We start from the raw sequence: 27,766 nt of genomic DNA on the forward strand, positions 1-27,766 counted from the left end.
AGCAAATTCACATTGTTGCCCAACACAGTTGCGCGAAATCTTAAGACATGCAGTGTACTTACCATTGGACATCCAGTAGGAGTAACCGTAACACTGCAGTGGAGCTCCAGCTTAGCCCTGTCTTCAGTCTTTACGCAGCCGCCGTGACACGCTTCGGATGCGGGTCTGTCCTTGTGGAAAGCAAGGGAAAACTGCGAAATTGGCAGGACAGCCTTCTCTCTTCCCAGCCAAAGCTACAACCCTACATTCACAGCCTCCTCTCTCTCTCTCTCTCTCTCTCTCTCGCACTCACTCTTTCTCACACACAGTCACACACACACTGACAGCTCCAGTCCTACATTCCCATCCCATTCATGATCGCAGGAGTCCCCCTAGAGGTGACATGCGTGCGTCTCCACCTGCTCGACTGTGATCCACTCTTCTGCCCGTCATTATGTCCATTTGTTCCTTCCTCTTCGTTTACTTCACCCTTGTTGTAACACAGCCTGCAGAATAATAGCAAGCCAGCAGAGAACAAAGAAGCTGTTGTTAAGCATTGCATGCAAATATTGTCAAAGCACCACCTAGTGGCGATGATTTATCCACTAAATACTTCCAAAAGTCTCCCGAAGAGATCGTGTTGACCTCTAAGCTGTTTTTTATTCAGTTCCTACGATAATCACAGTTGGTCTTATATAAAATACATCAAAACCATTTATTGAGAAACAACTGATTCAGGTTTAATGGCTGCACAGACCACCAAAAATCACACAGTGCAATTTAATGTGTGAACTAGTAGCTCAACAAGTGCTGGCAAAGAACAATCTACTGGCAGGGACCAGGAACACTAAATATTGGACTTCAGTAAGCACACAGTATGACTAGGTTAATGCACACAGTTGTAAGTTAGTTTACTCTGCTTTTACATGGAAGGACTGGTGTGTAAATCTATGTTACAGCACCATATTTTACTAATGTGAGCCTAAATGTTACTAAACTGGCTTTATATTAACCAGTGCAACACAAGTGTGGGTGCAGAAGAAAGAGAAGAGAAAATAGAAAAATTGCTTCTTTTTTGTTTTGGTCTTTGTTTCTCTAACTTCCACTTTAAAATACTCCCAAACTGGATTTATGTCCGTAATTTAGGAGACTGGTGACAGCCTCCACTTCTCATTTAAATGTAATTTCATATTGCTTTGCATGGGAAATGTATATTCTGTCAAGTGTCTTGAGACAAGAAGTCATCTTTGATGCATTGTTGCAGTTCAAAATGCATTAAATATGCGTCCACAGAAAAAGGTATAAATGTCATATGTCCAGCATGGTTAACACTTGTATAGATCTACCTCCAGCTGTTGTAATCCTAGCCAGGTCCACTCCAAACATGCTGGACGCCATCTGAGTCCAATAAATATATTTTGATTTCATCTGTCCAAAACTGTGCTGCCAGTATTCGTTAGCTTCTTTTAATGCTCTTGGCAAAGTTCGAGTTTGTGCTGTTTTGAGACCAGATGTGTGTGTTTTTTTTCTTTTTCTTGGACACTGTGTATAGTAGAGGTTGTGCTAATGCAAAATTCTTCACAATATCTGAACAGTCACTGAAACAGCAGTTTTCCACACAGTTGTTCAAAACTGTAATTTATAGCTAAACTGCTATAACAAAAAAAAAAAGAAAAAAAAAGTGTTTTAGCTCAACTTTTGTCTTTTCTAGTAAACAACAAAATTTATGAGACCTTCCCGTTAGGTTTCAGGGACTTTCACAATGCTGAGTCTGCTCTTTTAAAAGTAATAAATGATGCTACCTTTCACTCAGTCAATCATGATTTACTCATTTAGCAATTGGAACATTGTGTAGGAGTCAAGGGTTTGGCTCTAAACAGGTTTCAGTCTTATATTAAATAAGGGACTTTTTCAGTCTACATTGGAAAATACTCTTCTATGACGTCTGAAGTTCCCCAAGACTCTATTTTGTGGCCTGTTCTGTTTTCTTTGTACATGCTCCCTCTGAATATGACATGTCTTTTCATTCCAACTCAGATGATTTACAAACATATACCAGGGAATCTTGGAAATCACTCCTCCATACAAGGGCACAATCACTGTAACCTGGCTTCAAATAATTCAATGTTCCACATTTTCCCACAGCTAAACAAGAAAAGAATGAGGTTATATTGTGTGGCCTTCCATCTTTAGTTTAGCATATATGGAGTTAGCCAGTCAGCCTTGCTTATTTACAGTTAGACCAAAACCCTTTAGCTAGATTTCTGATTGGGCCAAAGAAAAGAAAAAAAAAAAAGATCACATTGTTCCAGTGCTGACAGCTTTGCAGTGGCTCCCTGTGCATTACAGAATTCAGTATAAAGTGTCACTGTTTGTGTTTAGCCTTAAATGGTCTAGCATCTGATCATGTGGCAGATATACAGCATTCATATGCCTCCTCAAGATCATTAAGGTCTGCATCCAGTCACTACTGACTATCTGAGGGAAGCTTATTAACTTGATGTTATTGCATCAACACCTCACACATGCATCAAGTCTTACTGTTTTTATACCTTAGCTGATAACACCTTTATTTTATGCAAGTGTGGACGCATGTAGAGGAAGTCTGGGAACATTTTTGGTTTTTTTGCTCTTTTTTTCCCAGTTTTAATTAAATTAAATGTATTTATTTCTATTTATTAATTACTTACTAGGTAGAATTTGTGCCAGGTCGGAATCCCGTAACACTTGTTTGCAAGGTTATACAAATATTAGACGTTAGTAGTTGGTAGTATACCTCATCATGCAGCTGCTCACTGAAGCCATTATTAAGGAAGGGAAATAGGAATAAAAGGCTGAAGTGTGCAGATGACACAAGAACTGAACTGGAAATCAGTGGCTACAGGTCTTATGAAGTGATGAATGTTTGACTGAAACTGCCAGTAATAAATGTCCCAGGCATAGCCATCTCAAGTGTTTACAGAGAGTTTTTAAAAAATCCAGTTAGTGCCAGTTCTCTGGGTGAAAATGCCTTGTTGATGCTAGAGGTCAGGGGAAAGTGACCAGACTGCTTCAAGCTGACAGGAAGGCAAAAATAACTTTAAAAAACACACAGTTAAGTAACCACCAACATATGAAGAGCATCTCTGAATGCACAACAGGTCAAACCTTGAAGCAGATGGGCTACAGCAGCAGGGGACCCCACCAGAGGCCTCACCTGTCAGCTAAGAACAGGAAACCGAGGCAAAATTTTACACCAAAATTGAACAGTTACTGAAAGAAATGTTTCCTGATCTGATAAATCTCATGTCATTTACAACGTGAAAACATGAATCCTTCCTTGTATCAGTTGTTTAGGCTGCTGGTGGGAGTGTAAGGATGTGAGGGACATTGTCTTGGCATACTTTGCCCCTTTGGCATCTAATCACTGCATAACAAGCATACTTGTCATATTTCAAAATAGCGTTCAATGTGTCCTTTTTTCTATGGAAGCTGAACTATTTACAGCAGATAAACACTATCTGAAAATCATGAAAATATGAATCTGCCTCTTCAGCTAGGAAATGCTCTTGAGCTATAGTTTTTTTTTAATGTTAGAGGGTCCTTCAAAAATGTTACCTGATCATTTGAGCTTCCATAGGGGGCATCTGGAATTGAACCAGAGACCTCTTGATCTGCAGTCAAATGCTCTACCACTGAGCTATACCCCCTTAGAGAAATTGCATCTGTTCACTGAAACCTACCCAGTGGATGGGTTGCTGTTATGTAGCAATTATTAAGGAAGGTAAATAGGAAAATAGGAGAATTTTTTTTGATTGAAATTGCCAGCAATCGATATGGAGGAGGTCAGGAGAGATGTCTACAAAATTTATAAAACACAATGGAGCCTGTGTCATTCTTTGAAAGCCATGACTGCAATTCAGCCAATACTGTTTGGGATCTTCTCAAAATTGAAGAAATTATAAACACAGAAAAGCACCATCAGATTTTGATCCACCTGCAATACTATGCAAACTGTCTGATTGGGAACAGCTTCATTTTTCAGCATGTTAATGATCCCTAACACACAGCCAGTGCAGTAAAAGCATACCTGGATAGAAAAACACACAGTGAATCATTATCAGTCATGAACTGGCCTCCCCACAGCCAAGACCTCAGTATCATTGAAGCAATGTGGGATCATCTTGACGGAAAACATAACAAAATCCAGCCAAAATCCAAAGAAGAGCTTTGTCCTTCTGGAAGCCTTGAGGACTTTTCCTGAACTTCAAAAAAATTACAAGCTGAAGAATAAGGGTGATCATACCAAATAGTATAACGACTTTCTAGCTTGTTTGAATTGTACAAATTCAGTTAATTTTACCTTACACACAGTATTTCCATGTATGTTTAAACTGTTTTAATAAATCATTGGACCTAGTTCCTATTTTCCTACCAAAATATTAAGATTTTTTAATAGTCTTGACTTAAGTGACCAAATATGAGATTTGGATTTCATGACAGTTTGCCCAGCAGAGGGCGCCAACTGTCACGGACTGTCTCACACACCCCTTCTCTTTTTAAAATAAAAACAATCTGAAATTAAACGAACAAAATGAATCTTTCAGTCCACTTCAGGGGCCTCTCTGTGTATATGTGTGTGTGACTTTCTCCCGTGTCTTTGACATTGGCTGTCTGCTGTATACAGTTTAAGCTACCTGGTCGATTGGCACGGTGTAAATGGAAGGCGTCTGCAGGATGTGAAGTGGTGGGGGCTGGTGGGCAAAGTGCTGGATCAGTGAAAACCGAGAAGACCTTCATCCAACCCTCCCTGCCTGGACATCTTCAGATAGTGAAAGCAAAACGTCTAAAAACAGCGTCCCAGTCAAACAAAGCTCTTTGAATCTGAACAGCAAACGGAAGTAATGGGACTTCTGGGACTGTGATAATGAAGTAAATTAACATGCTTAGTCCATGTGTAACAGCACAGATTACAGACACTTTCTCCTTCACGTGTCGCTCTAATGAGCCCTGGAATAAGGCTCATCCCATTACACCAATTTCATGCTAAGCAAGGAATCCTGCATGAACCCGGAGCTTAAGAGCTTGAGGGGCAACACTTGCTTCGTAAACATTTTTAAATAACTGGGCCGAAAACAAATTGAGTCGCATACGGAAAGGGGAACAGTTCAGTATCAGAGATAGAAACATTATTGGATGAATTTAGGAGAATTACTAAAAAATGTTCATCATATATTCAGAAATTCCAAAATAGAAATCCAACATGAAGCCGCAGAAATCCAGGGGGACCGAGCTGTGCGAAAAGTGCAGGTCTTGCATAATTTATTACGAAAGCTGTAATCTATCCAGCCGAGTGTCCGTGCGCGTGGCTTTGTGTACAGTCATTGATCATGCCGTGAATCCAGAAACTAGAGATTTTACAGCGCAGATGCCGTGGGAGCATCGCATCCAAGTGAAGCGTTATTACAGCTGAGTTTTCTCTCCCGGGCTGTGGAAATGTTTCGACGAGGCGCGGTGCTCTGCCTTTACTTGATGCCTTGTGGCTTTTTCACCCAAGTTGGGCTGTGGTGACCGAGACTGCTGTTATCTGCGGATGTCCCTGACCAATTCAAGCGTCTTTCTGCTTAACGAGGTGGGCTTTCAGTTTTTCCCTCTTCTTTTCTTTACCTTTATGTTGTCGAGGTAACTGAGGAAAATTTTGAGTGTTTTTTGTGCTAGAAGGAGTTTGAAACCAACCTGCGTGCAGTGCATTTACAGTACCATGCAGACCTGTAAGGGGGGCGAAGGTAGTAGTAGCAGTCTTTGCTGGGATGCTGATAATTAAATTAGACACACTGACCACGCTGGGAATCTTGCAGTTTGGAGTGGAAAAGCCTTGACGTGCACTGGCACTGTCTGCCAGCTGGAATTAGGGACAGATGAGCTTTGAAATGTTCGTGACAGTCATTTCACCCAAAATAACAAAACTGGTCAGCTGGCGCAACAGATGGACTGCGTGTGTGTTTATAGTCCCACTTTATGGGAAATGAGGTAATAACTGTTTTAATACTGCAGGATAAACAAAAGCAACTTAGATCATAACCTGTGTCATACATCTGTGAATGAGCGTGGTCATAAACGATCAGTTAAACTGTGTGGCTGTGTCTTTGCCTCCTTTAGAATCGCCATGCTTGTTTATAATGTGAAAGCACTCCCGTCATTCATCAGAGGATGTGATGTAATGCAGTGCCTCAATCAGAGTGACAATGCTAAGGCCAAATATGATGGCTATCAGTATTTTATTTAATAAATAACGTGTTTCATGTTGAGGGAGAGAAACACAGGGGCAGTTACTTCTGTATATAATTGCAAAGCCTTAATTAGTCAAAATTTTAATGTATACAAATGAAATGATTCTCCGTTGATAATGTAATCTGCTTTAGCTGTGTGATAGAAAACACAAAAATCAGATTTCTGCTAAATTATCAATGTAATATTGTTGCATCTCCAGCAATCTGCACTTATTTAGGTTGTTCCGTTTTGTGATGTTTTATGCCTAATTTAATCAAAGCTTACCATGGTGCTCTGAAAGTTATTCTTTCCTGGAGGTTGCATTTCACAAAGACAGATCAATATATACCTGCAGCTTACTAGTGAGATGATTCACCAGACGATATTAGGAAATCCATCTGCGTCTCACCCAGAGGGTCTGGACTTAAAGGTGACTGAAAAGTCAGGATACATAATTCTGACCATACTGTCCGCCAGCTGGCTGGGAAAGGTCCATCATCTGCTTCATTGTGTGTCTGGAAGCAAACTACTGGAGGTCTGCTCAGTCCCTCTGCATTATGATGAAGTGCTAAAAGTCTCTCTGTCATCGTGCTGAGGACTTTTTGGCACCCATCCCAAAAAATACATATGCTATGCAAAATGTTCGGCACTCAGTGTATTGCAAAATACTGTGATACGAGTATCACAGTATACTTCTGAAATTCCTTTTTTTTTTTTAAAAAAAACCAATTTTTTTCCCGTGATTATATTTGAACCACTTTGAACCAACTTCTCAATGCACTGCTTGTTAACTTCTCAGTGAACAGCCTCACCGGAGATTATGTAAGGTACGTGTGCGCGGCTCGCCACTGCAAGAAGTACACTGTCTGTGTGAAGCACTGCGTGGTGACACTCTCGCTCACTTCAATAACATTCCAGTCTGTTTACCTCCTCCCTCCTCTTTGGTGTGCTGGAACACATTCTGTACCTGCTTGTCTGAACCCATCAAGTACTGTATAAACCTCATGAAAGGATTTGGCAGCAAGGAGTCATCTTCCCTCCACTCAAAAATCAAAATGCAGCATCCCCAGTGCCTTAAAATAGCTCCTCATCCATAATGCACCAGCAGCAGCTCTGCCCACAGAGGCGCTTCATATGGGACAGACTGACAGACATCTGCACTCGATGCTTGGGTGCAGCTCCTAAAGCTCCTCTCTTTCTCTCTTCCGTTTCTCCCTTTGTTTAACTTCCCAACCTTCATTCATTCATTCATATTTTTATTCACAGAATTAAAATGGATGCCTCCTCTGTGTCCATCTTCTGTTTTTTTCCTCCTCCTGCTTCACTATTTCCTGCAACTTAGCCTATGAATTATGAATCTCAGTCTTGTTGGAGATTGTCTAGCCAACCATGGTCCTCCTTCATGTTTGAGACTACTCGGCTTTTACTGCTGCTTTTTTACATAGATGCAAGGTGCAAGGTGTGGTGAGCACAAATGAACGAACCTTTCTCCTCTTAAGATGTTTGGGTGGTTTGTGCATACCTCCCACATCCCATAAAACACACACTCACCAGCCGAGCAGCTGTCAGAGTACAGCCATCCATGACGTCTACAAAACACACTCTGCGAACCACAGGCTACACCGGGGACTCCTCCACATGTCGAACATCGCCCCCCATAGCCATCTCATCACCATCAGACTTTCTCCCTTCTTTAAACTTTTGGCTTTTGACATGTTGAAATCCAGAGTGGCTGAAAAATGTGACAGGACTGTAGAAATGCTTGATTTTTTTTCCTCCTTGGAGGTTTTGTTTCTGTGCTCTGTACAGTTAGCCCTGCAAGAAGGTTCTGCTTGTTGGGCTAATATGCGATTTTAAAGATGTCTGCTTGGGGTGTATCCCACTTGTGCCCTGTGACAGGTGGGATAGTTGGATAAGCAGATAAGAAAATACACAGAAGGATGTAGTTACAACACATGGTGGTATTTGGGTGCCTATTTTTAGTCATCAGTTTTCATCACAACTCTACTGATACAAATTCGGCAGTGATCACCAGATATCCAGAAATGTTTTATTTCTTGGAAGAACTTCACAACAACACTTAATTTTGGAATTACCTGTACGAGCGTAAGATGGGGTGCCCAAATAATTCTGGCAATGGTATTTTTGTTAAAAACTTGTGAAAATGACAAGAAAATCAGATATGATATAATTAAATATGACTCCAGCTTTTCCCTTTGATTGCCTTTGAGGTGTCTAGGGATCCCAGTCATTTTTACCTTGGTTGTTGCTTTAAGACTCAGTGCCACCCGATGCTGCATCACATAGTCACCTTAAGCATCATGGTGGAGTTCTGAAAGAACCCAGCATGCGCTTTTGATACAAAGTCCCATCGGACAGGCAAGGTAGAGATGAAGGGTAGACTAAGGAGGAGGAGAGAGGATGCTATGTGGAGCATAGAGAGCCTCACTGACGTAGAGAAGGGTTGTGTACTGAGTGGTGGAGAATAGGAGAGGAGGGGGGCTGTAAAGAAAGAGAGAGGGATAGTCTGCTTACAAGCACGCTACAGTACACTTCAGTGTTACACAAGAGAGAGAGCACACCATGACTGCCTAGCACAGAGAGAGCAAGCAAGAGAGACGGGGAGTGTTGCTCTCCTACCTCTATCTGAGTAAGTATGGCGCTATCTCTTCTACATCAAAATTCCTTGCCTCAAATTGCTCAGACCTCACAGCAGGTCTGATTTTCAGATGATAAAAGATTTTGGCTGACTTTGAAGAGAATGGAAAAATCTTTCCTCATTAAATTTTGATTGAAAGTTTGAAGAGTGGAGTTGTTTGCAGTTAAAGTGGGGGAAGACTGAATTTTGATCTCCATTTGACCGCTGTGAACAGATTTGATGGATACCCAGATTCCTCACCCTCAGCACTCACATTTCACTGGAAATGTTGCACTAAAGCAGAAAATGGCATTTAGTGCAGTTGTGTGAAAGAGGAGCGATGGTGGGAAGCTGTGGGCATGCTCGCAAGCGTTTCTTTCTCTGCTGGTGGGGGGAAGGAGTGCATTTGGGACCGCTAGGCTTCCTGTGTGGGGTCAATTAAATACTGCATGAGACAGAGCACTAAAAGCCTGTCCCGCGAGGAGCCAAGTGCTTTGTGTGTGTTTGTGTGTGCACGTATATGTGTGTCTGTGTGTGCTTGTGCATCAGTGTGCAAAGCCTTGATTAAATTTGATGAACCAGCAATGTTGAGAGGACCACAAAGGTTCCAGTTCCAGCTTCTTTGAGTTCCCCTCCAGAATCTGTGCACCGGTGTTCTCATTATTATCTTGATAAAAGAAAAGATAATAGCCTACAGTGTGCTTTCATGTATCCATAGGACTGGTTTAATCTAGAAAATCCATCTGTATCTATCTAATTCGCTTTTGTTAACTGACATCTCTCCTAACCTACACCGTGTAGTCACTGAATAGTTTTGAGACTTAAACATGACAGAGAACACTTTTTTTTTCAATGTAAAGCTGGATTGCGTGAGTATGTAGGCCACCATTACATATTGATAAGTCTGAAATCCCCCCCAGTTAGCTCGGCGCACTAAACAAGACACACCAATTAGGCCCAACTCAAATCTAAAGCCTAAATCAGGTCATCTTTTAACAAACACATCTGACTTAATGAAGGATGCAGTTCTGTTTAATTCTGCGCTGCACCGTCGGTACACAGCTTTATGTGGGTTAGCTCCAGCCTCTCTGCGCTTTGAAGCAGTTTGGTGAAGTCAGGTTGAGGGATCCCCGGGGGGATGAAAGTCTAACGATGCACAGTGTAGCCGGCAAGGCCAAGTTGTCAGCATGGATGAAAGATATTCCTGGCTACGCTCACTGCGTCTTCTTCTACTGTATGCCAGCTTCACTGACAACCCATCCATGACTAGTCACATATTTACATCGTCAGTGTTGCATTCGCAGCACTTATCTGTGCAGCTGACAAACGCAAGGTGTATTCAGTCCTTAGGTCTCCTTAAAGAGTGAAGTTAGAGAACAGCTGTTTATAAGTGTGTCCTCATAGGCTGCAGGGTTTTCCAGAGGCTCATTAAAGACTGGGATAAAGTATTCTGGGGTAACATTAGAGCAGGAGGAGGGTGGAGCTGCAAAGGACAGTATGGTGTATCAATCTGGGTGCCTCTCATATTGATCCACTCTGCCCTACTCTGGTTGCATTTCTCTCTGGCTCTGAATGATCCACCTTTCCCTGTACTGCTGCCTCAGCTAACTCACAGAAAGTAAGGTGCCTTTTCATGAGTTACAAGGCCAGAAAGATGAGCGGTGGACTGCAGAGTTCCAGCACGTTAATCTCCATATTTGTCGTTAAGATCTGGAGCTGTTTTTTTAAAGTACTCTAGGTATTTGTTCCCAGATGGCACAGGACTTCTCACATTGTTTACAGAACAAGAGTATGGCTGGAAAAAAGAGAGACAGATAATCATAGAAAGTAATGGCGTCCGAGAGTATCAAACAAAGATCTGCTTGTGGTCAAAAACTGTTTGATCTTCAATGAGCTGCTTTAAAATCTAATATTTAACTATATTTTGTTTTTTGTTTTTTTGCCTTTTTTGGATTCAGTACTTGGATACTTGGATGCCACTGATAAAACTACTTTCAGTGCTTCTTTATTCACAATGGGGTCACCACAGCAGGTAGCTCCGCATATTTGATGACGCAGGCTTTTACTCTGAGTGCCCTCCCTGATGAAAGGGATCCAAAGGATTTGTGTCTCCTCCCAGGACTTAACAGAGGATCGTTTACTTGTAAGGCGAAATGTGTGAACCACTACACTACGCCCTCAAAGAATTTTTTTAAAACCCTCTTCTATCACTACCAAAACCATATTATTATATTTTTTGACACCTGCTTCAAGATAAACAAATCATATATACAAATATAAAATTACTCAAAAATGTACACTTTGCTAGAGTTTCTGTCTTTCTCTAAATGCGTTTCATTTTTTGTCTTGATTGGCTTGTGTGAAATCTGAACAAAACTGCTATTATAAGGTACAACTGCAGCACAATATTAAAAAATATATACAATATAGATAAACCCACCTTTACTGCAGAGACAGCGCACATGTACATGCACAGTTATACAGATCCCTGCTCTTGTTTTCCATATTGGCTCATTCACATTCAGATTGTCTGTCTGGCTTCAGTGAATGTAGCTGAGCCGTTCTCAAAGCTGCTTTACTCTTTCTTTAAGGAATTCATCAAAACTCATTGAACTTTATCTCCTCGCCGCTGCCAGCCCCAGTCACTGTTGGGAGGAGTGTGAGGAGAGGAGAGCTATATTTAGAGCACCTGAACAGCAAATTAATACCAAAAAAAGAGACATATTCTCTTAATCCTGTCTTCTTGTTCTAGTCTGACTGTGTTCTTTCCTGCCTGTTTCCTTCAAAAATCTCTGTATTTTTTCATTTCTCCCACAATTTCCTGTCATCTTATTCTCTTAATCTACACCTCCCCATTTCGCTTGAAAATATAAAGCTCAACAAATCAACTGTAGCAAAGCAGACTAATGATTTGACATTAAAAATTTATTGAAAACTCGGATGTTTAAGTTCTCTTTCTGTTGCTATGTAGTTCATATTAGCCTTTGTTTGTTTCTAGCCCTCTTTTTCTCTCTTCTTTTTCATTCCTTCTAACTCTCTCTCCCTTTATGATTGTATGGTGCCATTACTCAGAGGCTGTTTTACCCACAGCCCTAATGATGGAAATATAGCTACCATATCTTCTCTGCAGAGGGATCGGAGAGTTATTGCAAAAACTTTAATAATGTGTGTGTCTCTGTGTGCGTGTGTGTGCGTTAATATGGTATATGCTTGCCTGCTTGTAAAAAACCACACAGAAATATAGCTCCAGGGCATTTTTTTGCTAAAAGCCTTGGCAGAGTGCACTTTCTTCATTCTTAAGCAGCGAAAGTTCAATGAGGGTGAGAGAGCATGCATGCTGCCAGCACAATGGACCCCAAATCAGGGTCTTCAGTGCCTGGGGCAACGTAAAGAGCAGGCATCCAGGCCTGGCTCGCCCGGAACGAGACTTTCTTCTGCAACAGAGACATCTCTTTCTGGCTTATTAAGACATCTGATGGACTCTAGATGGCTGCTTGCTGACTCACCGCTGCAATTCTGTTTTGTAGACTCATGCATCACCTTCCTGTCAGGAGGATGGTGCAGGGCAGGGCAAGCAGGCAAGCCCTACCCTACTCGCCCCTCTCGCCTTCTCTTCCTGTTTCTGCATCCACATGTCCGCCTCTCTTTCATCAACAGCTTTACATCCTCTGCATTTCTGAGTTTTTGTCATTTTGCTTTTCCTGTGCAATAAGGGAAGATACCAATTGGCAGAGGAATGACAATCAGAGACTATTTTAAGCTTTCCTTTGCTCAGCCATTGTTATTTTTACTTATCAAGGCTTACAAGCTTATCCTTTGTTCTGCTTTATTTTTAGAAGTTCTCCTTGTGCCCAGTAAAAAATTATACACTGCACAGTGAGTGTAAACACCACTCCAGCAACGTGGTTGTTGATTTTATATAGATATATGTGTATCTTCTTCAGGATCTCTTAATACAGGAACTTACATAAGAGGGAGGTATGGAAAAACCTGAAAGGGTTGTGAATATGACGCTGGAGAGGGCTGCATGAGATTTGTGGCAGAGTAGGGCAACCCAAGGGAGAGCAGAGCAGAGAAATGATCTTTCTTTTCTTTTTTTAAAAATTTATTACATGAAGTCTGGCTGGCAGCTAAAGCAAGAAACTATACAATACCAGCATGCGGGCGTGTACACAACAGTGCTGCAGTCAGGGCATCAATTTTGTATAGGAAATGACTGTTGAGGCAGCGCAGCAGTGGTTGTGAAGCACTTAGGCAGAGCGCACCTCCCTCTCTCCCCACTGTTACCACGAGCTGAGGGGAGGAGGGTTCCGCTTTTTCATTGCAATGGGGGGAAGAAAGCGCTGGCAGGAGCATCATGTCTGCCTCCGACTCGAGCGCTACAGGACTCATCTGCAACAAGGTACGCTGTTAACCCTCCCCCTTATTTAACCACTCTGCATGCGATTCCAGCCTCTCCATCTACGCGTCCTCCATCTCTCTGCTCAGAGGCGTCTTCATTCTGCTTTTTTCCCTCTTCTTCTTCTCCCCAACCCTCTCACTCTTTTCTCAGCAGAAGTCTATTCACTTCATTCACTTTTCCAGCATCGCCCCTACTTGTCCTCTCGTCCCTCCCTCCCTCTTTTCTTCTTTACACACACTGAACTGTAAACACACAGTCTGTCTGTTTATCTCAACTCCATTACTTTGCAGCGGTGCTTTTAACTAGTAGTTCAGTGGGTGGCCTGTCTGATGAATAATATGACTTGTGACCCATTTATTTATGGCTTGTCTTTTTATAAGGTCATTCATATCAATAAATATTATACCCCAGACCCGTTTGTGGGTCTGTTTTCCCTATTGTCTACAATAATGTTTCATGACATTATTGTAAAAATGCAACAGCAGCTTCAACACTTCACTGTGGAATTCAAAAATAAAAGACTGAGCTATAATTTTTGAAACAAAAGACATAACAGTACTTTGATATATACTGAACAATTAATGGAATAATGTGTATTTATACATCTGCATAAATATGTATCTTATTTTGCACAGATTGCCATAATATTGTTCAGTCTACTTCAGGCATGAAGCTAAGTATAAAAAGAACAAACCATGGCTCTAACAGCTGGTTCATGATCAAGGAAACTTGTTTTGTCATGTGCATGCTTCCCTCTGCTGGTAAGAATCTACAACTGCTGCTGTGTCATTATCACACGTTCCCGTCCGGAACATCTGGCGGATTTCTCTGGACACCCTCTTTGCTGATAACTGTCAGCTGCACTGTGAGCAGGTCTGTCTTTTTAAGGGTTGGGTCGGTCAGAAAACAGAGTGAGGTGTGAGTTTGCACGGTACAGTAAAGCAGCAAAGCTGTTCCAACACTGAGACTGATCTGTGTGTCTGTGATTGTGTTAGATTCCACTCTTGGTCCTATTTTTGTGCAATCAGAACAAGGATTTTTTTTTTTTTTTTTTTTTTTTACAGTGAGACAGAGTTTGTCAGAGCATGGAATAAGTAGTGAAATATATTCATGATTTTTTTTTTCTGATCTTGCAATATATTCGGTTTGTTATAAATATGGATTGAAGGATGCATAAATATGAGGGATTACAACCATGGCTATGTCATACATTAGATCACTTAACAGTTTATTTAAAAATCAGGATCAAGATTCATTATCTGCATTTAACCTATCTAGAGTATTAGGAGCAGAAGGACTGAAATCCAGGTGTAAGTCTGTACACTGGACATTAAACTAGCATCCAGCTGTGAAGTAACAAAGCCATTATGCTGTCACATTGGCACTAAAGCTTAAAATGTAAAGGGGTTTTTTTTTTTACTCATGCCCTTTAATATGCTACCCATACTGATGAGTTGGAATTGGTACATGCATATCAGCATCTGTTCCCATAATAGCTGGCAAAAGCTTATTTCCAAAGTTCCAGCTTTCTTATTTCTTCACTGACAGAATTGCAATAGAGGCAAAAGTCTGTGAAATTCTTCTGTGACTGGCTTTCATTGGCACTGCACCATGGGATGTATCACACTTGCCTTTGAGGCTGTGTAGACGATTCTCTACATACTAATTGGGTACATATGAATAGTTGGAAGGCACTGAGGAAGAAAGAGAATGAGAAGTAGTTAGAAAGACAGAAGCAAAACACCCCAGAGGCTCCCCATACTATTAAAAGATAGGTTTAATGTGAGATTCTCAACTTCTGCCATGTATATTTTTTAAAGTTTTGTGTGATGCAAAAGAAAATGCCTGGACAGCAGACAGTTGATATTATGTCTATGCAAAGATCTGGACAGTGACAAAGAGAAAATGACTGTTGTGCAGCCCTTTTTCATCAAATCAAAGCAGTAAAATCAGACAACAACAGTACAGTTAGTGTGTGTGTGTGTGTGTGTGTGTGTGTGTGCACTGTGTATGCTGTGTGCTAATGAGACTCTGTCTGAACTTTAGAATAAATATCCTCCCATCTATCTGTAGAACTTTACGGACTTTAATTAGGTTTTGTGTCTTGTGCTGGCAGACGCTTCAGATTCTGTTCTGCTTCTGGCAGGCTTTGATATTCAAATGATATCCACAAAACTCTGTGCTGGATTCAGCTAAAATATTTTTCTGTTTGTTTTTTGCTGGGCAGGGTGAGGGGGGACAGAGGTGGAAAGAGGGATGAGGCAGGTGGGAGACAAAAGGTAAATGAAGGATGACGTTGTTCTGGAGCTATATTTAGCTGTCTTATGTGGATACTCCTGTTTGGTATGTGAGGAGTCTTCCAGCCTTACATCCAGCTGGGACTGCAGCCACCAGGGAAGAGCAGGCTTGGAATGAAAGGATGAGTGTGGAGTTTATGGAGTGAGCATTATGAGTTTTATTTACATAATCTGTATCTGTCTGTGCCGGATTTACTAATTCATTTTTAATGATTAAACTGTGGCATTTCAAGAACTGATGTCCTTGAGAAATGATTGATTGACATTTAAGCCCTCTTTTGAATATATAAACATAAAAATTCTCCCCTGCGATCTATCCTTCAAGCTTGGGTCCTCTACTAGAGGCTTGGAAGCTTGAGGGCCCTGCACAGTTGCTGTTAGCTGTTCCTAGGACTGCACTCTTCTGAACAGAGATCTCAGATGTTGTTCCTGGGATCTGCTGGAGCCACTCGCCTAGCTTGGGGGCTCACTGCACAAATTGCTCCGATTACCAGTAGGGCCACTGTTACCTTCACCCTCCGCATCTTCTCAAGCTCTTCTCTGAGCCCTTGGCACCGGTACTTCTCTAGATTCTCGTGTTTCTTCTTCCTGATGTTGCTGTCATTCGGTATCGCTACATGTATCTCTATGGCTCTCTTCCTCTGCTTGTTGTTTAGCCACTACCATTTTGTCCGTCTGTGTCTGGAAGTCCCACAGGATCTTAGCTCGGCCATTCTCCACAACCCTAGGGGCGTCTCCCATGGACTTCCAGGCCATATTCGGCACAGATGTTCCTGTACACTATGTCGGCCACTTGGTTATGGCGTTCCATGTATGCCCTGCCTGCTAGCATCTTACACCCTGCTGTTATGTGCTGGATTATCTTAGGGGGCATCTTTACACAGCCTGCACCTGGGGTCTTGCCTGGTGTGATAGACCCCAGCCTCTGGATCTTGTGCTCAAAGCTTGTTCCTGTGCTGCCATGATTAGTGCCTCTGTGCTGTCTTTCAGTCCAGCTTTGTCCAGCCACTGGTAGGATTTCTGGATGTCAGCCACTTCCTTTATCTGCCGATGGTACATACCGTGCAGGGGCCTGTCCTTCCATGATGGTTACTCCTCTTTCTTGGGTTTCTGCTCCCTGAGATATTCACTGAGCACGTGGTCACAACTGACCACGTGCTTCCTGATGTATTCGTGGATGTTCGCTGCCTCATCCTGGACTGTGGTACTGACACGCACCAGTCCCGGGCCTCCTTCATTCCGCTTAGCATACAGTCTCAGGGTGCTGGACTTGGGGTAAAACCCTCCATGCATGTTTAGGAGCTTTCTCGTCTTGATGTCACTGGCTTCTATCTCCTCTTTATTATAACAGTAGGGTACCTGATCACAGACAAGGCGTAGGTGTTGATAGCCTGGATCTTGTTCTACCGTTCAGCTGATTCCTCAGGACTTGCCTGACCCTCTGCAGGTACTTAGTGGTTGCAGCTTTCCTAGCAGCCTCTTCGTGGTTCCCATTTCCCTGTGGGATGCCCAGATACTTGTAGCTGTCCTCAATGTCTGCAATATTTCCTTCTGGTAGCTTAATCCCCTCAGTTCTGACTACCTTCCCTCTCTCTTTGTTATCATCCATCCCATCCACTTCTCCAGTCCAAATGACATTCTGATGTCATTGCTGTATATCCTGGTGGTGTGAATCAATGAATCGATGTCTCATTCACTCGTGTCATACAGCTTAATGACATCCATGTACAGGAGGTGGCTGACGATTGCTCCGTTCCATAGTCGGTATCCGCAGCCAGTTTTGTTGATGATCTCACTGAGGGGGTTCAGGCCTATGCAGACCAGGACAGAGCATTTCCTTGATACGTCCCGGACTTAATGGTGACTTGTGCTATGGGCTTGAAGTTGGCATTTAGTGTTGTTGGCACATCCCCATTGAGTTCCTGATGAAGGCTTGACGGGTCCTGTTGATCTTGTACAATTCCAGGCATTCCAGGATCCAGGTGTGGGGCATCAAGTCATAGTGCACAGGTTGGTCAGTCTGGTCTTGCAGTCTCGAGTGACTGCAAGTCTGGTCTTGCAGTCTCGAGTGACTGCTTTATCTACCAAGAGCTGGCGTTTCGGTCCTCTGTTATTCCTGCCAATTCATTTCTGTGCCCCTGCTCATGTATTGAGCCATGTGCCTGTTCATCTTAGCCACTATGATGCCTGAAAGGAGCTTTCAAGTGGTACTAAGGCAGCTTATTGGTGGTTCTCATATTGTTCCCCTGCCACAGAGCGTATACCTTGGATGGTTCTTTGGAGTACAGCTGGTTTATTCTCCTGGTTTCTATTTCTGTGTTGAAGAAGCTGTGTTGTCTTCAAGACTTTACACAGTACTGTCAGTATGATCTTAAATTGTAAAACAGTACCAGTGGTAATAGTCCTATGTTGTTGTTTTTGTTTCATTATAAATCATATCCAGAGATTGGATATAATTCTGGATATTGCAGCATGTTTTATCAAAATGCTTGTATTTGTATGCTTGGTTGAAAATTGGACTTTTGCCAACATATGGTGTGCCAGTCTGAGTGAATAAATAGACAGCAAGGTTGTGTTGCTTGTTAGTGTTGCAGAACTCGTGTTCATATTCCCCTGGGTGACATGCTTTGGAAAGCTGCAGAAGAAGACACCCAGGTGCAGAAACAGGTGAATAGGAAGGAAAGAAAAGGAAAGAAATACGGAGGTCAATGCGTAGACGATGATCTATCTGTAGCTGAATCCGCAACATATGAACTAAGTCTGTGTTTTCTATGCCGTGAGGAATTCTGAACAGCTGCTACCAGGTACCTTATTGGGCTGATTTATGTCGTCTCCACCTGCTTTAAGACTTGTTTCTTTCCTTTCCTCGTTCACTCAGGGTTCAGCCGATTCCTACACTAGTCGACCCTCTGATTCCGACCTGTCCCTGGAGGAGGACCAGGAGGCGTCTCGGCGTGAAGCCGAGCGCCAGGCTCAGCTGCAGCTGGAGAGAGCCAAGGTGAGACCCTCAAGGTCAAAGGTCAATCATTGGCTTTAAAATCACCTCTACCTCCAGAGGTACCGCAATAAAGTCCTGAGTCATGCTGAAAGCTTGCGTTCCAGTCGACCACTTTAGTCTTTATGTGTGTAAGGGTCTACAGAACTAAAACTAATCTTCAGATACAAATTTTGCTAAATATTAAAGAAAAGATCATTTGATATATTGCCATAGATCTTATTTGTTTTTGTTTTTTTTGTCGTCCACAGGCTAAACCAGTAGCATTTGCGGTGAGAACCAATGTGAGTTACTGTGGGGCCCTTGATGAAGATTGTCCAGTCCAAGGTGCTGCAATTAACTTTGAAACCAAAGACTTTCTGCACATAAAAGAGGTGAGAGCCATTACAATTCTGCATTTTTACATGGTTTACAAATAAAGTAACAATAAATATTCACTATGATTAATGTTAACGCATCTTGCATCATAAGAGGTGTCTTTCACTGTTACACAGAAATACAACAATGACTGGTGGATTGGTCGGCTGGTGAAGGAAGGGGCAGACATCACTTTCATCCCCAGTCCAGTCAAACTTGAGGCCATGAGGATAAAGCAAGAGCAGAAAGCAGCAGCTAGGTCAGAGATCACGCAGCTCTGAGAGACCTCTGTTATCATTCCTCTGTTTTTCAGACGCTGTTGTCCTAATTTTAGCAGCTTCCTCTGCAGCACACTCTTTGTAAAGTTATTTTATTACTTCTGCTCATATGTTGCTGTGGTTTGGAGGTCCTTCTTTCTAAATTGCCTCCTTAGGGGATCCACGCATAATGAAGCTTTGCATTATGTTGCTCCACAGGAAAGGAGGGAACGCGTCATCCGGAGGCTGGAGGTCCACCCCTCCATCTGCAGGTGAGAGAGACTGAAGGAGTCCTGCTGCCATGTCTGTCTGTCAGGCCTTCAAGCTGCTACTGAGTCAGATTTGCATACAGGGACTATTTCTGGGCAAAAATGTTACCTTCAGGGAAAACACGCGTTTACAAAAATTTTTTACTATAGTGTTTTACTTTAAATCAAACTGAAGTTCAAAAGTTATTTGATCACTGCTGAATTTGGATCAGAGCTTCCTGAATAACACACAGTTAACAAAACAGTGCAATTGTGAAGGAAAACTCGAGTGAATGCAAAAACAAAAAAAAGCCCAAATTTTTATTGTTTTATTATTTTCATTTCATTTCCAGAGTGGGGTTACTCATTTCTGTTTAGTCTTTATTGTTTAAAAATGTTTTAGTCTTGTTAGCCCTGTTAGTAACTAACAATTTTGCTAAGTGGAATCATAACCCCCTCCACTCCATTTTCACAAACACTGGATACGCCCCTGCTCATCACTAATTGCAAGAACCCACTTAGCTTTTCTCCTCTTTGCTCAATATTCATTCTGTTTGTTTTCAAAGCCAAACAGAAGCAGAAACAGGTATGTTGGGGTATTCATCTGTGTATCACTCTGCTCCGATTATTGAATTTAAATTTTTTTATTTAATTTTTATAACTTTAAAATCTATCTCTGTGATTGTGTATTACTGTAACTTCCACATATCCTCATTTTCATGACTTCCACACTGTCTGCTTGTGGCCTGTGCAGACCGAACATGTTCCCCCATATGATGTGGTCCCTTCAATGCGGCCGGTGGTCCTGGTGGGTCCTTCGCTGAAAGGCTACGAGGTGAGTCAGCCATCAGTACTGTTCTTCAGTTATTCGGGCCTGGTTCTGTTTAATCTTGTGTTTCAATGCATGTAAATTAATTTGATTTAAATATTAAATGTATTTTTTAGAGATTGTTTTTTTTTTTATGTATTTTTATTATGGACAACACATTTGATCAGGGTTGCATTTTGGTCCAGTCAGAAAATATTGCAATAGCTATCTGACAAATTGATGCAAAGTAAAAATGACAAATTTTAGCGATAGTTTGGCGATCCTTTAACTTTGTCTCTAGCGTGAACATTTATGAAATTTGAGATTCGTGCTGCTCAGGATGAGTCATTGGCTGCCAGTCTCAGGTCAAAATCTCACTTTTTAGCTGCAAACCTAATGATGTCCCAAAGTAGCCTCTGCTGTAAAATGTGTATAATTAGTAAACTCGTATTGTTATTATGAGCATATTAGTATGCTGACACAAGCAGTTAGCTGAAAGTACCACTGTGCCAAAGTGCAGCCCACAGAGCTGCAATGTAGCATATCGCTTTTCCAGAAAAAGACAAATAAGCTATTCTGAGGCATTACTTAATGTTGCAGTAATCTAACTGGGAATTAGCCATTATGTGAAGCCTTTCATTCACTTTGCTTTTATTAACAAAGAATAAAAAATTAGGAAATTAAGCAGGAGATTAAGCAATAATATTTACTGTAACTATATGTTAAACGTATTTAGATGTTTGAGTTATTTCCAGCTAGTTTCTGCTCTTTTTTTCTTCTGGCTTCCCATTCTAGCTTCAGTTTAATGTGGTGTGGATTTTCTGATCCAGTAAAACTGGGGTGGTTGGCTTCCATTATCCCATGAACACTTTTACTAAGCCGCAGTCCCACCCTGATGAAATTAAAGGGCACACAATAGGCATCTTAGATCCATTTGAGAGCTACAGAACTGCATGTATGCCCCTTTGCATTAGCCACACTATGTGTTATACTCCCATACTCAACACACATGCACACACACACACACACACACACACATCACAGATGAGACATATGAAAACACACTGCAGTCAAAACAAAATCATGTCAGAATGCATCAATTTCGAATGACTCTGTGGATGAATATGTGAGGCATGTGCTTCAACATTTTCTCCCTGCCTTGCTCTTTCCTCTGTGGCGGTGCAGGCTATGAGCCAAGCTGTTTGTTTTGTGTGTGTGTGTGTGTGTGTGTGTGTGTGTGTGTGTGTGTGTGTGTGTGTGTGTGTGTGTGTGTGTGTGTGTGTGTGCATGTTGAAATATTTATGCATTGCTCTGGTAATGTGCTTTGGGGATGCTCCAGTGGTGAATGCCAGGCTGCCTCTTTCTCTCATTCCCTCACATTCTCTTGCTCTGTGCTCCGTCTCTCGTGTACAAATTATTTTCGGCGACTCATCGGGGTTCTTCGGCACTGTCTCTCCTCCTTTCCACTCCTTTGCCTTCTTTCTCCATCTCTCTGTTTCAGTGTGGAAGCTTCATCCTCTACTCCAAAGGCCATTCATTTTTCAGGACTGTTTGAAAATAGACTGCTTCACTTCGTCCTGGCAGTGCACAAACATCATTGTGCAACTCAGACATCCAAGTGATTTAACATTGAAAAAAGAAGGACTGCAGTGCTGCTCATTTTTAGCTGTGCTGACTCTTCTGTCTCTTTACAAAGCTATAACTGATTCGTCTTAATGCTAAAAAATCACGTCACTGTCCTTCCAGCTGTTTACGGCTTCATTATAGTGTGTGACAGCTGTATTAATCCTCATTTAGTGCAGACACTTAAAGTCAGGTGTCACTAAAATCAGTGAAACATGCAAGAAATACTAAAGAGCTAGATATGTGTGCATGAGTGAATGCATATTTCACAGCACTTTCTCTCTCACAACTTCCCTCACTTATCTTCCTCGTTTCTGTTTCCTAGGTAACAGACATGATGCAGAAAGCTTTGTTTGACTTCCTAAAGCACCGATTTGATGGCAGGTGGGTAACGGCTGTCTGTGTCGCTTTCTGCAGATGCAGAGCAGCGTACAGTAACGTCTGAACTGCTGAGCTGTTTGTGGGTTTCTGAATTATACGTTTCATGCTCGAAAGCACACATGATGACGATGATTTATTTTTAGTTGCAAGAGAGAGAGCACGAGTTCGTCTCCTCCTTTGAAATGGAACAGTTGTGGATGTGATGTGATGAGACGCTTCTTGTTTAGGATCACTATTACCCGGGTGACCGCTGATCTGTCATTGGCAAAGCGCTCAGTGCTGAACAAGAAAGCCATAATGGAGAGATCCAACACACGCTCGAGTCTGGGTGAGAGATTAACAAAAAAGAAACAACTTGTCTCTGATCTTTTTTTGCTCAATAAAGATGGACAGCTGCTAAAAATAGATGCCTCTTCTGTCTTCAATGACAGAAAAACTTAAATAAGTGATGCAGCTCTGTTAAAAGTGGCTTATGCAACTCTCTGTCATTCACAGCTGAGGTCCAGAGTGAAATAGAGAGGATCTTCGAGCTGGCCAAGTCTCTTCAGCTGGTCGTCCTGGACGCAGACACCATCAATCACCCAGCACAGCTCCTCAAAACCTCTCTGGCTCCCATCATTGTCTACGTCAAAGTCTCGTCACCTAAAGTAAAGTACAATCCTCAAAGCTGCCTTTCTGTTCACATTCTGGATTCTGAGCAAAAAAGTGTTTAATTAACCCTCTGTGGCACTATTTTAATTAATTAAATATTTGCTGGTTCCCAGCATCTAAGGGATCGTACACAAAATGGCTTGTTTTAGACAAATTTACATGGTAAATGATGTACATGGTTACATGGTTCTCTCCAGGTACTCCAGCATCCTCCAGCAGTCCATGCAATTAATGGAGTTGGGTTAATTGGTTATTCTAAATGACTCATAGGTGTGAATGGTTCTCTCTATGTGTTGGCCCTGTGACAGGCTGGCGAACTGTACCCTGTCTCTCGCCCAGTGGCGAGAGACAGGGCTAAGATAGGTTCCAGCCTCCCTGTAAACCTGAATAGGATGAGAGGAAGCAGATGGATGGATAAATGATAACAGAATTAGAAAGTTCAACTTGGAAGGTTTTAAAATAGTACACTTCCCGTATAGATTAACATTTGTTTGAAGGAGATTGAAAGAGGCAAATCAATGAGGAGAAATCATTTGGAAGAATTGAACAGGAATTGAGACTTTGATGACTCATAATGGCAGAACAGAATCCCAGCAGTGATAGGATTTAAAGCTCTGAGTGACTCTGAGTGGGAAATGGGGAGGAAGTGGGCTGCACAAATGAGACTCTGAAAGGGAGAATGAAAGAGAGCGTAGATTTAAACCACACAGAGTGGAGGCTGATTGGCTCAAATAAGGCGGGCGAGAAGATGATTGGACTAGAGTAATGATGTCAGTATTGAGACGGACAGCACGGAAAAGAGGTAGACATGGAAACAGGAAAACAGGCAGATGAGTGATTACAGATCTTTCTTACTGAACGTACGCATAAGCTTCATTTAAACAATTTCTGTCTGTAAGGGGTGTGTCTAATGCGGTTAAAACTGATAAATTCATTGTATACAATTAAATTAAAACCATGCTCGTTCATTGTTTTTGTGTGTGTGTCTGAATCATCTGGCAGGTTCTTCAGAGGTTGATTAAATCTCGAGGAAAATCACAAAGCAAACACCTCAATGTCCAGATGATGGCAGGGGACAAGCTCGCTCAGTGTCCACCTGTATGTCACGTTATCTAACAACAATTAAATGATATTTTAAAAGTTTAAAAAGTTTTCATTTAGGGACTTTGTATAAGTTTTCTCTTATCATTTTCTGAATCAACAGGAGATGTTTGATGTCATCCTGGATGAGAATCAGCTGGAAGATGCATGTGACCACCTTGCAGAGTACCTGGAAATTTATTGGCGTGCTACGCACCTCCCCTGTTCTGCCCCAGTGAATCCCTTACTGGACCAAAGTGTGATAACTCCACCTTCTGCTAACTCCAGCCAACAGGTAAGAGGAAAAAGAAACTCCTCAGGTGGTGCTTGATTTACTACTTTCGGATGCATTATTAATCATATATCCTTTGCTTCCTGTGTCCATTCTAGTTTTCTGAGACTCAAGAGTTGATAGAATGAGCACTACTTCCGACATAGGTGAGATGAAATCTGTTTTACTTTTCTGGATCTGCTATCGCTACTGTCTCTTGAAACTTGCCCCTTCGACCTCTGCAGGAGCAGCTTGTGCTGTCAGCTGGGGTCAGACAAGAAGTCGTAGCGCACAGGGACCAGGGCACCACCAGGGGGCAGCAGCAGTCCTCGTCTCTCCAAACCTAGCCACCACCTTCTCCAGCCACACCTGGGCCAAAGAAAAGAGGAAAAGCAGAGTATGGTGAGCAAGAAGGAGCAGGAGGCTGGTGAGCTGGAAGGAGAGAAGACACAAAAACAGGAAAACAAGAAGAAGGAGGAGAATGATTTGATCAATGCTGCAACAGAAGAAGGAGCCTCCACTTTACTGCTGCCCCCTCGGCAAAAGCTCCCTGCTCCCACTACCACACGACAACTCAGGGCCAATTTCTACAGCTCCACATGCACTGGTATTTCAGAAAAACAGTGTAGCAGTGCAGTTACAACTCACTATCTGCCCCCTCTCTCATATTTTTCTCTCACCGTGACCTTAAACCTGTACCTCACTCCACGCTTTTACATTTGAAGTCACATCTCCCACCTGACAAAGGTGTGCCAGCCTACGTTTGCTCACACAGGCAGATTCGCCTCTAACTGTAGCTACATCACACACCTGTAAAGTTCAGAGTAAGTTAGCCTACAGTCCTGTAGCATAGCAAAGCTACCAGTGTAAAACCTATACACCCTCCAAACACAGGGTTCCAGGGGGTTTGTGTCTGATACACGTCACTTAAAGAGGGTGACAGAAAATCAGCTTTGTATGTCTTCCATCTCTGCAGCTCTCAATGAGCTGTCATTCCAAATGTTTAACCAAATGTTTTCTCTGTAGCACAAATGCAATGTCAGAGGTATCATGTTGTCACTTATGTTAGAGGACTCTTACTTTCCCTTACTTGCAACTCCTGTTTTTATGTTCTTCTTTCTATTGACCTTTTTACTGTAACTGTCGTTACTACTGTTTATAATTCGTAAGCTCACTCTCGGTGTCACTGATTGCATATCTGTACACAACAGTGATGCTGAGCACGTGTATAACAAGCACAGACATGCACAGACAGTCTATATGCATCTTTGTCACAGCTGTGAATGTATAAACGCTGGTCCACTGGCTTAGGAAGGATTACTTATAATAACTGTGGTTTGCAGATGATTGGAGGCTAAACCCGAAAAAGTCTGTTATCACATCTAAATATCCTAAATATTTACACTTTCCAAATTTTTACTGGATTTACATGATTTTCCTACCCCAAAGAAAAAATGGTTTGTAAAATAGTTTTATCCTCCCAGAAATAATTGATCACAGATAACCCATGTTTAACATGGATTATTCCACAACTGCTTCTGTCTTAGGACTAACTTCAAAATGTTCATTAAGATGATTTGAAAGTAAAACTTTCTAAACCACCTTTCTCTTTTTGTTGGAACCAACTTTTTAAATAAGCCAATAATAATAATAATAATAATAATAATAATGGAAATATTAGAAATGAGAAAGATTAATGATTTCCAACAACATCTGTGGACGATTAACAGTTAAATATTACCTCATTGTGTCTTCTGAACGTGGTGCTTGGTGATTGTAGCTCTAAATTACAATAAGCGCATCACCGTAAGCTACGCAGCCAGGAACGTGGTTATTTATTTATTTATGTTCAATATTTTGCTGTTACTCTCTGTCAATATAGCGTCAGCATTAAGTTGATCTGTGAATAAGAAGCTGTGGACACTCACTACACTACACCACTGAGAAGACCTCATCTCTTCTATAGGAACATGTACGATCTCTGAGCACATGAACTGATTGTAAAGGTTTACTTCCTGACAAGGGGGAAGAGGGTGACCTCTGGTGATGTATTTACGTTAGTACCAGGTCTTATAACCATTATTACTTATTCTCTGCCCACATAGCAGGATATACATTATATATATGCATAGACATTAATCAAAAACATGTCAGATTTCATGTGCGTACAAGCACCAGTGTTCTCTTTTCTGCATCCATTTCATGTCTTGCATTGCTAGCAAAAATGAATGCGTCTCAGTAAGCACTTCAATAATCGCATTAATGCAACTGATTGTGTTATTTAAAGCTACAGAATTCAGCTAACATATCATACATATAAATAATCTAATATATGTGCATGATATATTGTATTCCTGTTTCATCAGAAGGGCTTTTTCAGATCAGCGTCACATGAGCCGTTCACTCTTCAGACTAAATCAGCGCGACCTATGTAACCACTTACATATGCATTATAAAGGCTTAAATGTAAATACTGTATATTAAATATGCAGATACTATTATTATTAGCAGATTGCACAATAACAGCAAAAGCTGACAGGTTTTAACCAGTACACAATTCTATAATCAGCATCTCAGAAAGCATGTGTTTATATGTAATATCCTCTTTTTTTTAAAGAATGGTGCACAGCTTATATAGGACCGCTATTAAGGTTGCTTCCACTAACACCCTGATTCATTTCTGAAGGGCCGGGTTTGAGATACATAACTTCTACTTCATGAAACACAGAGAGCACAGTACCTTCTTTCGATAAAACCTACTCAGCTTCTCCTGTTGCTTAATTTTTATTGCAGGAAATTTATACAAAAGTCAATTATACTTCTTTGGTTTTCCAAAGCACAATTTTTTACAATTATCATTTCCTATTGCGTTTCACTTGCCTAAATTCTGTATGCAATACAAAGTTTAGCATCAACGAGACACTAGCTGAGACTATCAAAATATCTCCTCAGTTAAGATGGAGTATAATTGCACTACTATTATTTATACTAAACGTTATGCTGTATCCACCTCCAATACAGAGAAAAAAACTGTTTGGCCTAATGATGATGTCAACGTTTCTCATCGTTTCTGACAAGTCTGCAAGATAAATGATATCCAACAGTGTCTGATGATGATGTGTAATGGGTGCATCTTTTGTCAATAGCACACGAGAAGGAGGAGGTGAATAAAAAAGAACCCCATTTAATTAACGTTTGTGTGTGCCATGTGACTTTTCATCAGCTATTCACAAAACCACCAACAGAGGGCAGAAGTAGCATTCTAGCAATCTATCTATGCAACAAACAAGATGCCGTTTCCCATTCTGACATCAATCCAACAAAATTGAGACAAACTGAAATTAAAGTTGTGAGTCTGTCCTCCAGCCACACCATAGCACTGCCCAACCACACTACTGGACTAATTGCAGATGGATGTGAGGAAGAAAAATCTTGTGGAAATCTTCATGAGCAGGATGAAGACTACTATATAAGAAAGTTTCTGCCCGCAGTTGTACCTTGGATGAGACGCCCATGTTTAGCATAGTAAG

The 27,766-nt window shown here is 41.6% G+C and overlaps 2 protein-coding genes and 1 non-coding gene across 4 annotated transcripts in view; 1 reads left to right on the forward strand and 2 right to left on the reverse strand.

Annotated features, from left to right (window-relative positions):
- The window catches only part of adcy6b (adenylate cyclase 6b), a 32,160-nt gene extending 31,733 nt beyond the window's left edge, over nt 1-427 (reverse strand). Inside the window, exon 1 of the mRNA XM_005478108.4 lies at nt 63-427. The gene's annotated coding sequence lies outside the window, so the exon portion shown is untranslated. The remainder of the gene's footprint in view (nt 1-62) is intronic.
- A 3,169-nt stretch (nt 428-3,596) lies between these two features.
- Nucleotides 3,597-3,668, reverse strand: trnac-gca (transfer RNA cysteine (anticodon GCA)). Its single transcript has one exon. It is a non-coding gene; the product is annotated as a tRNA-Cys (tRNA).
- Nucleotides 3,669-5,299: 1,631 nt separating this feature from the next.
- On the forward strand, nt 5,300-27,424 carry cacnb3b (calcium channel, voltage-dependent, beta 3b). 2 transcript variants are annotated; one of them, XM_005478109.3, is made up of 14 exons: nt 5,300-5,590; nt 18,444-18,563; nt 18,812-18,934; nt 19,055-19,176; nt 19,394-19,446; nt 19,989-20,008; nt 20,177-20,257; nt 22,179-22,237; nt 22,462-22,562; nt 22,730-22,881; nt 23,888-23,983; nt 24,090-24,260; nt 24,356-24,403; nt 24,482-27,424. In XM_005478109.3, the coding sequence occupies exons 1-13, from the start codon at nt 5,552-5,554 to the stop codon at nt 24,383-24,385; spliced, it is 1,167 nt and encodes a 388-aa protein (XP_005478166.1). In that variant the 5' UTR covers nt 5,300-5,551; the 3' UTR covers nt 24,386-24,403; nt 24,482-27,424. The 2 variants fall into 2 exon arrangements, with proteins under 2 accessions (XP_005478166.1, XP_003448204.1); XM_003448156.5 differs by lacking the exon at nt 5,300-5,590 and adding an exon at nt 13,134-13,268.
- The last annotated feature ends 342 nt before the right edge of the window (nt 27,425-27,766 follow it).

Source organism: Oreochromis niloticus, linkage group LG20 (assembly GCF_001858045.2).
Source record: "Oreochromis niloticus isolate F11D_XX linkage group LG20, O_niloticus_UMD_NMBU, whole genome shotgun sequence".
In the NCBI taxonomy this organism is placed as follows: Eukaryota; Metazoa; Chordata; class Actinopteri; order Cichliformes; family Cichlidae; genus Oreochromis; species Oreochromis niloticus.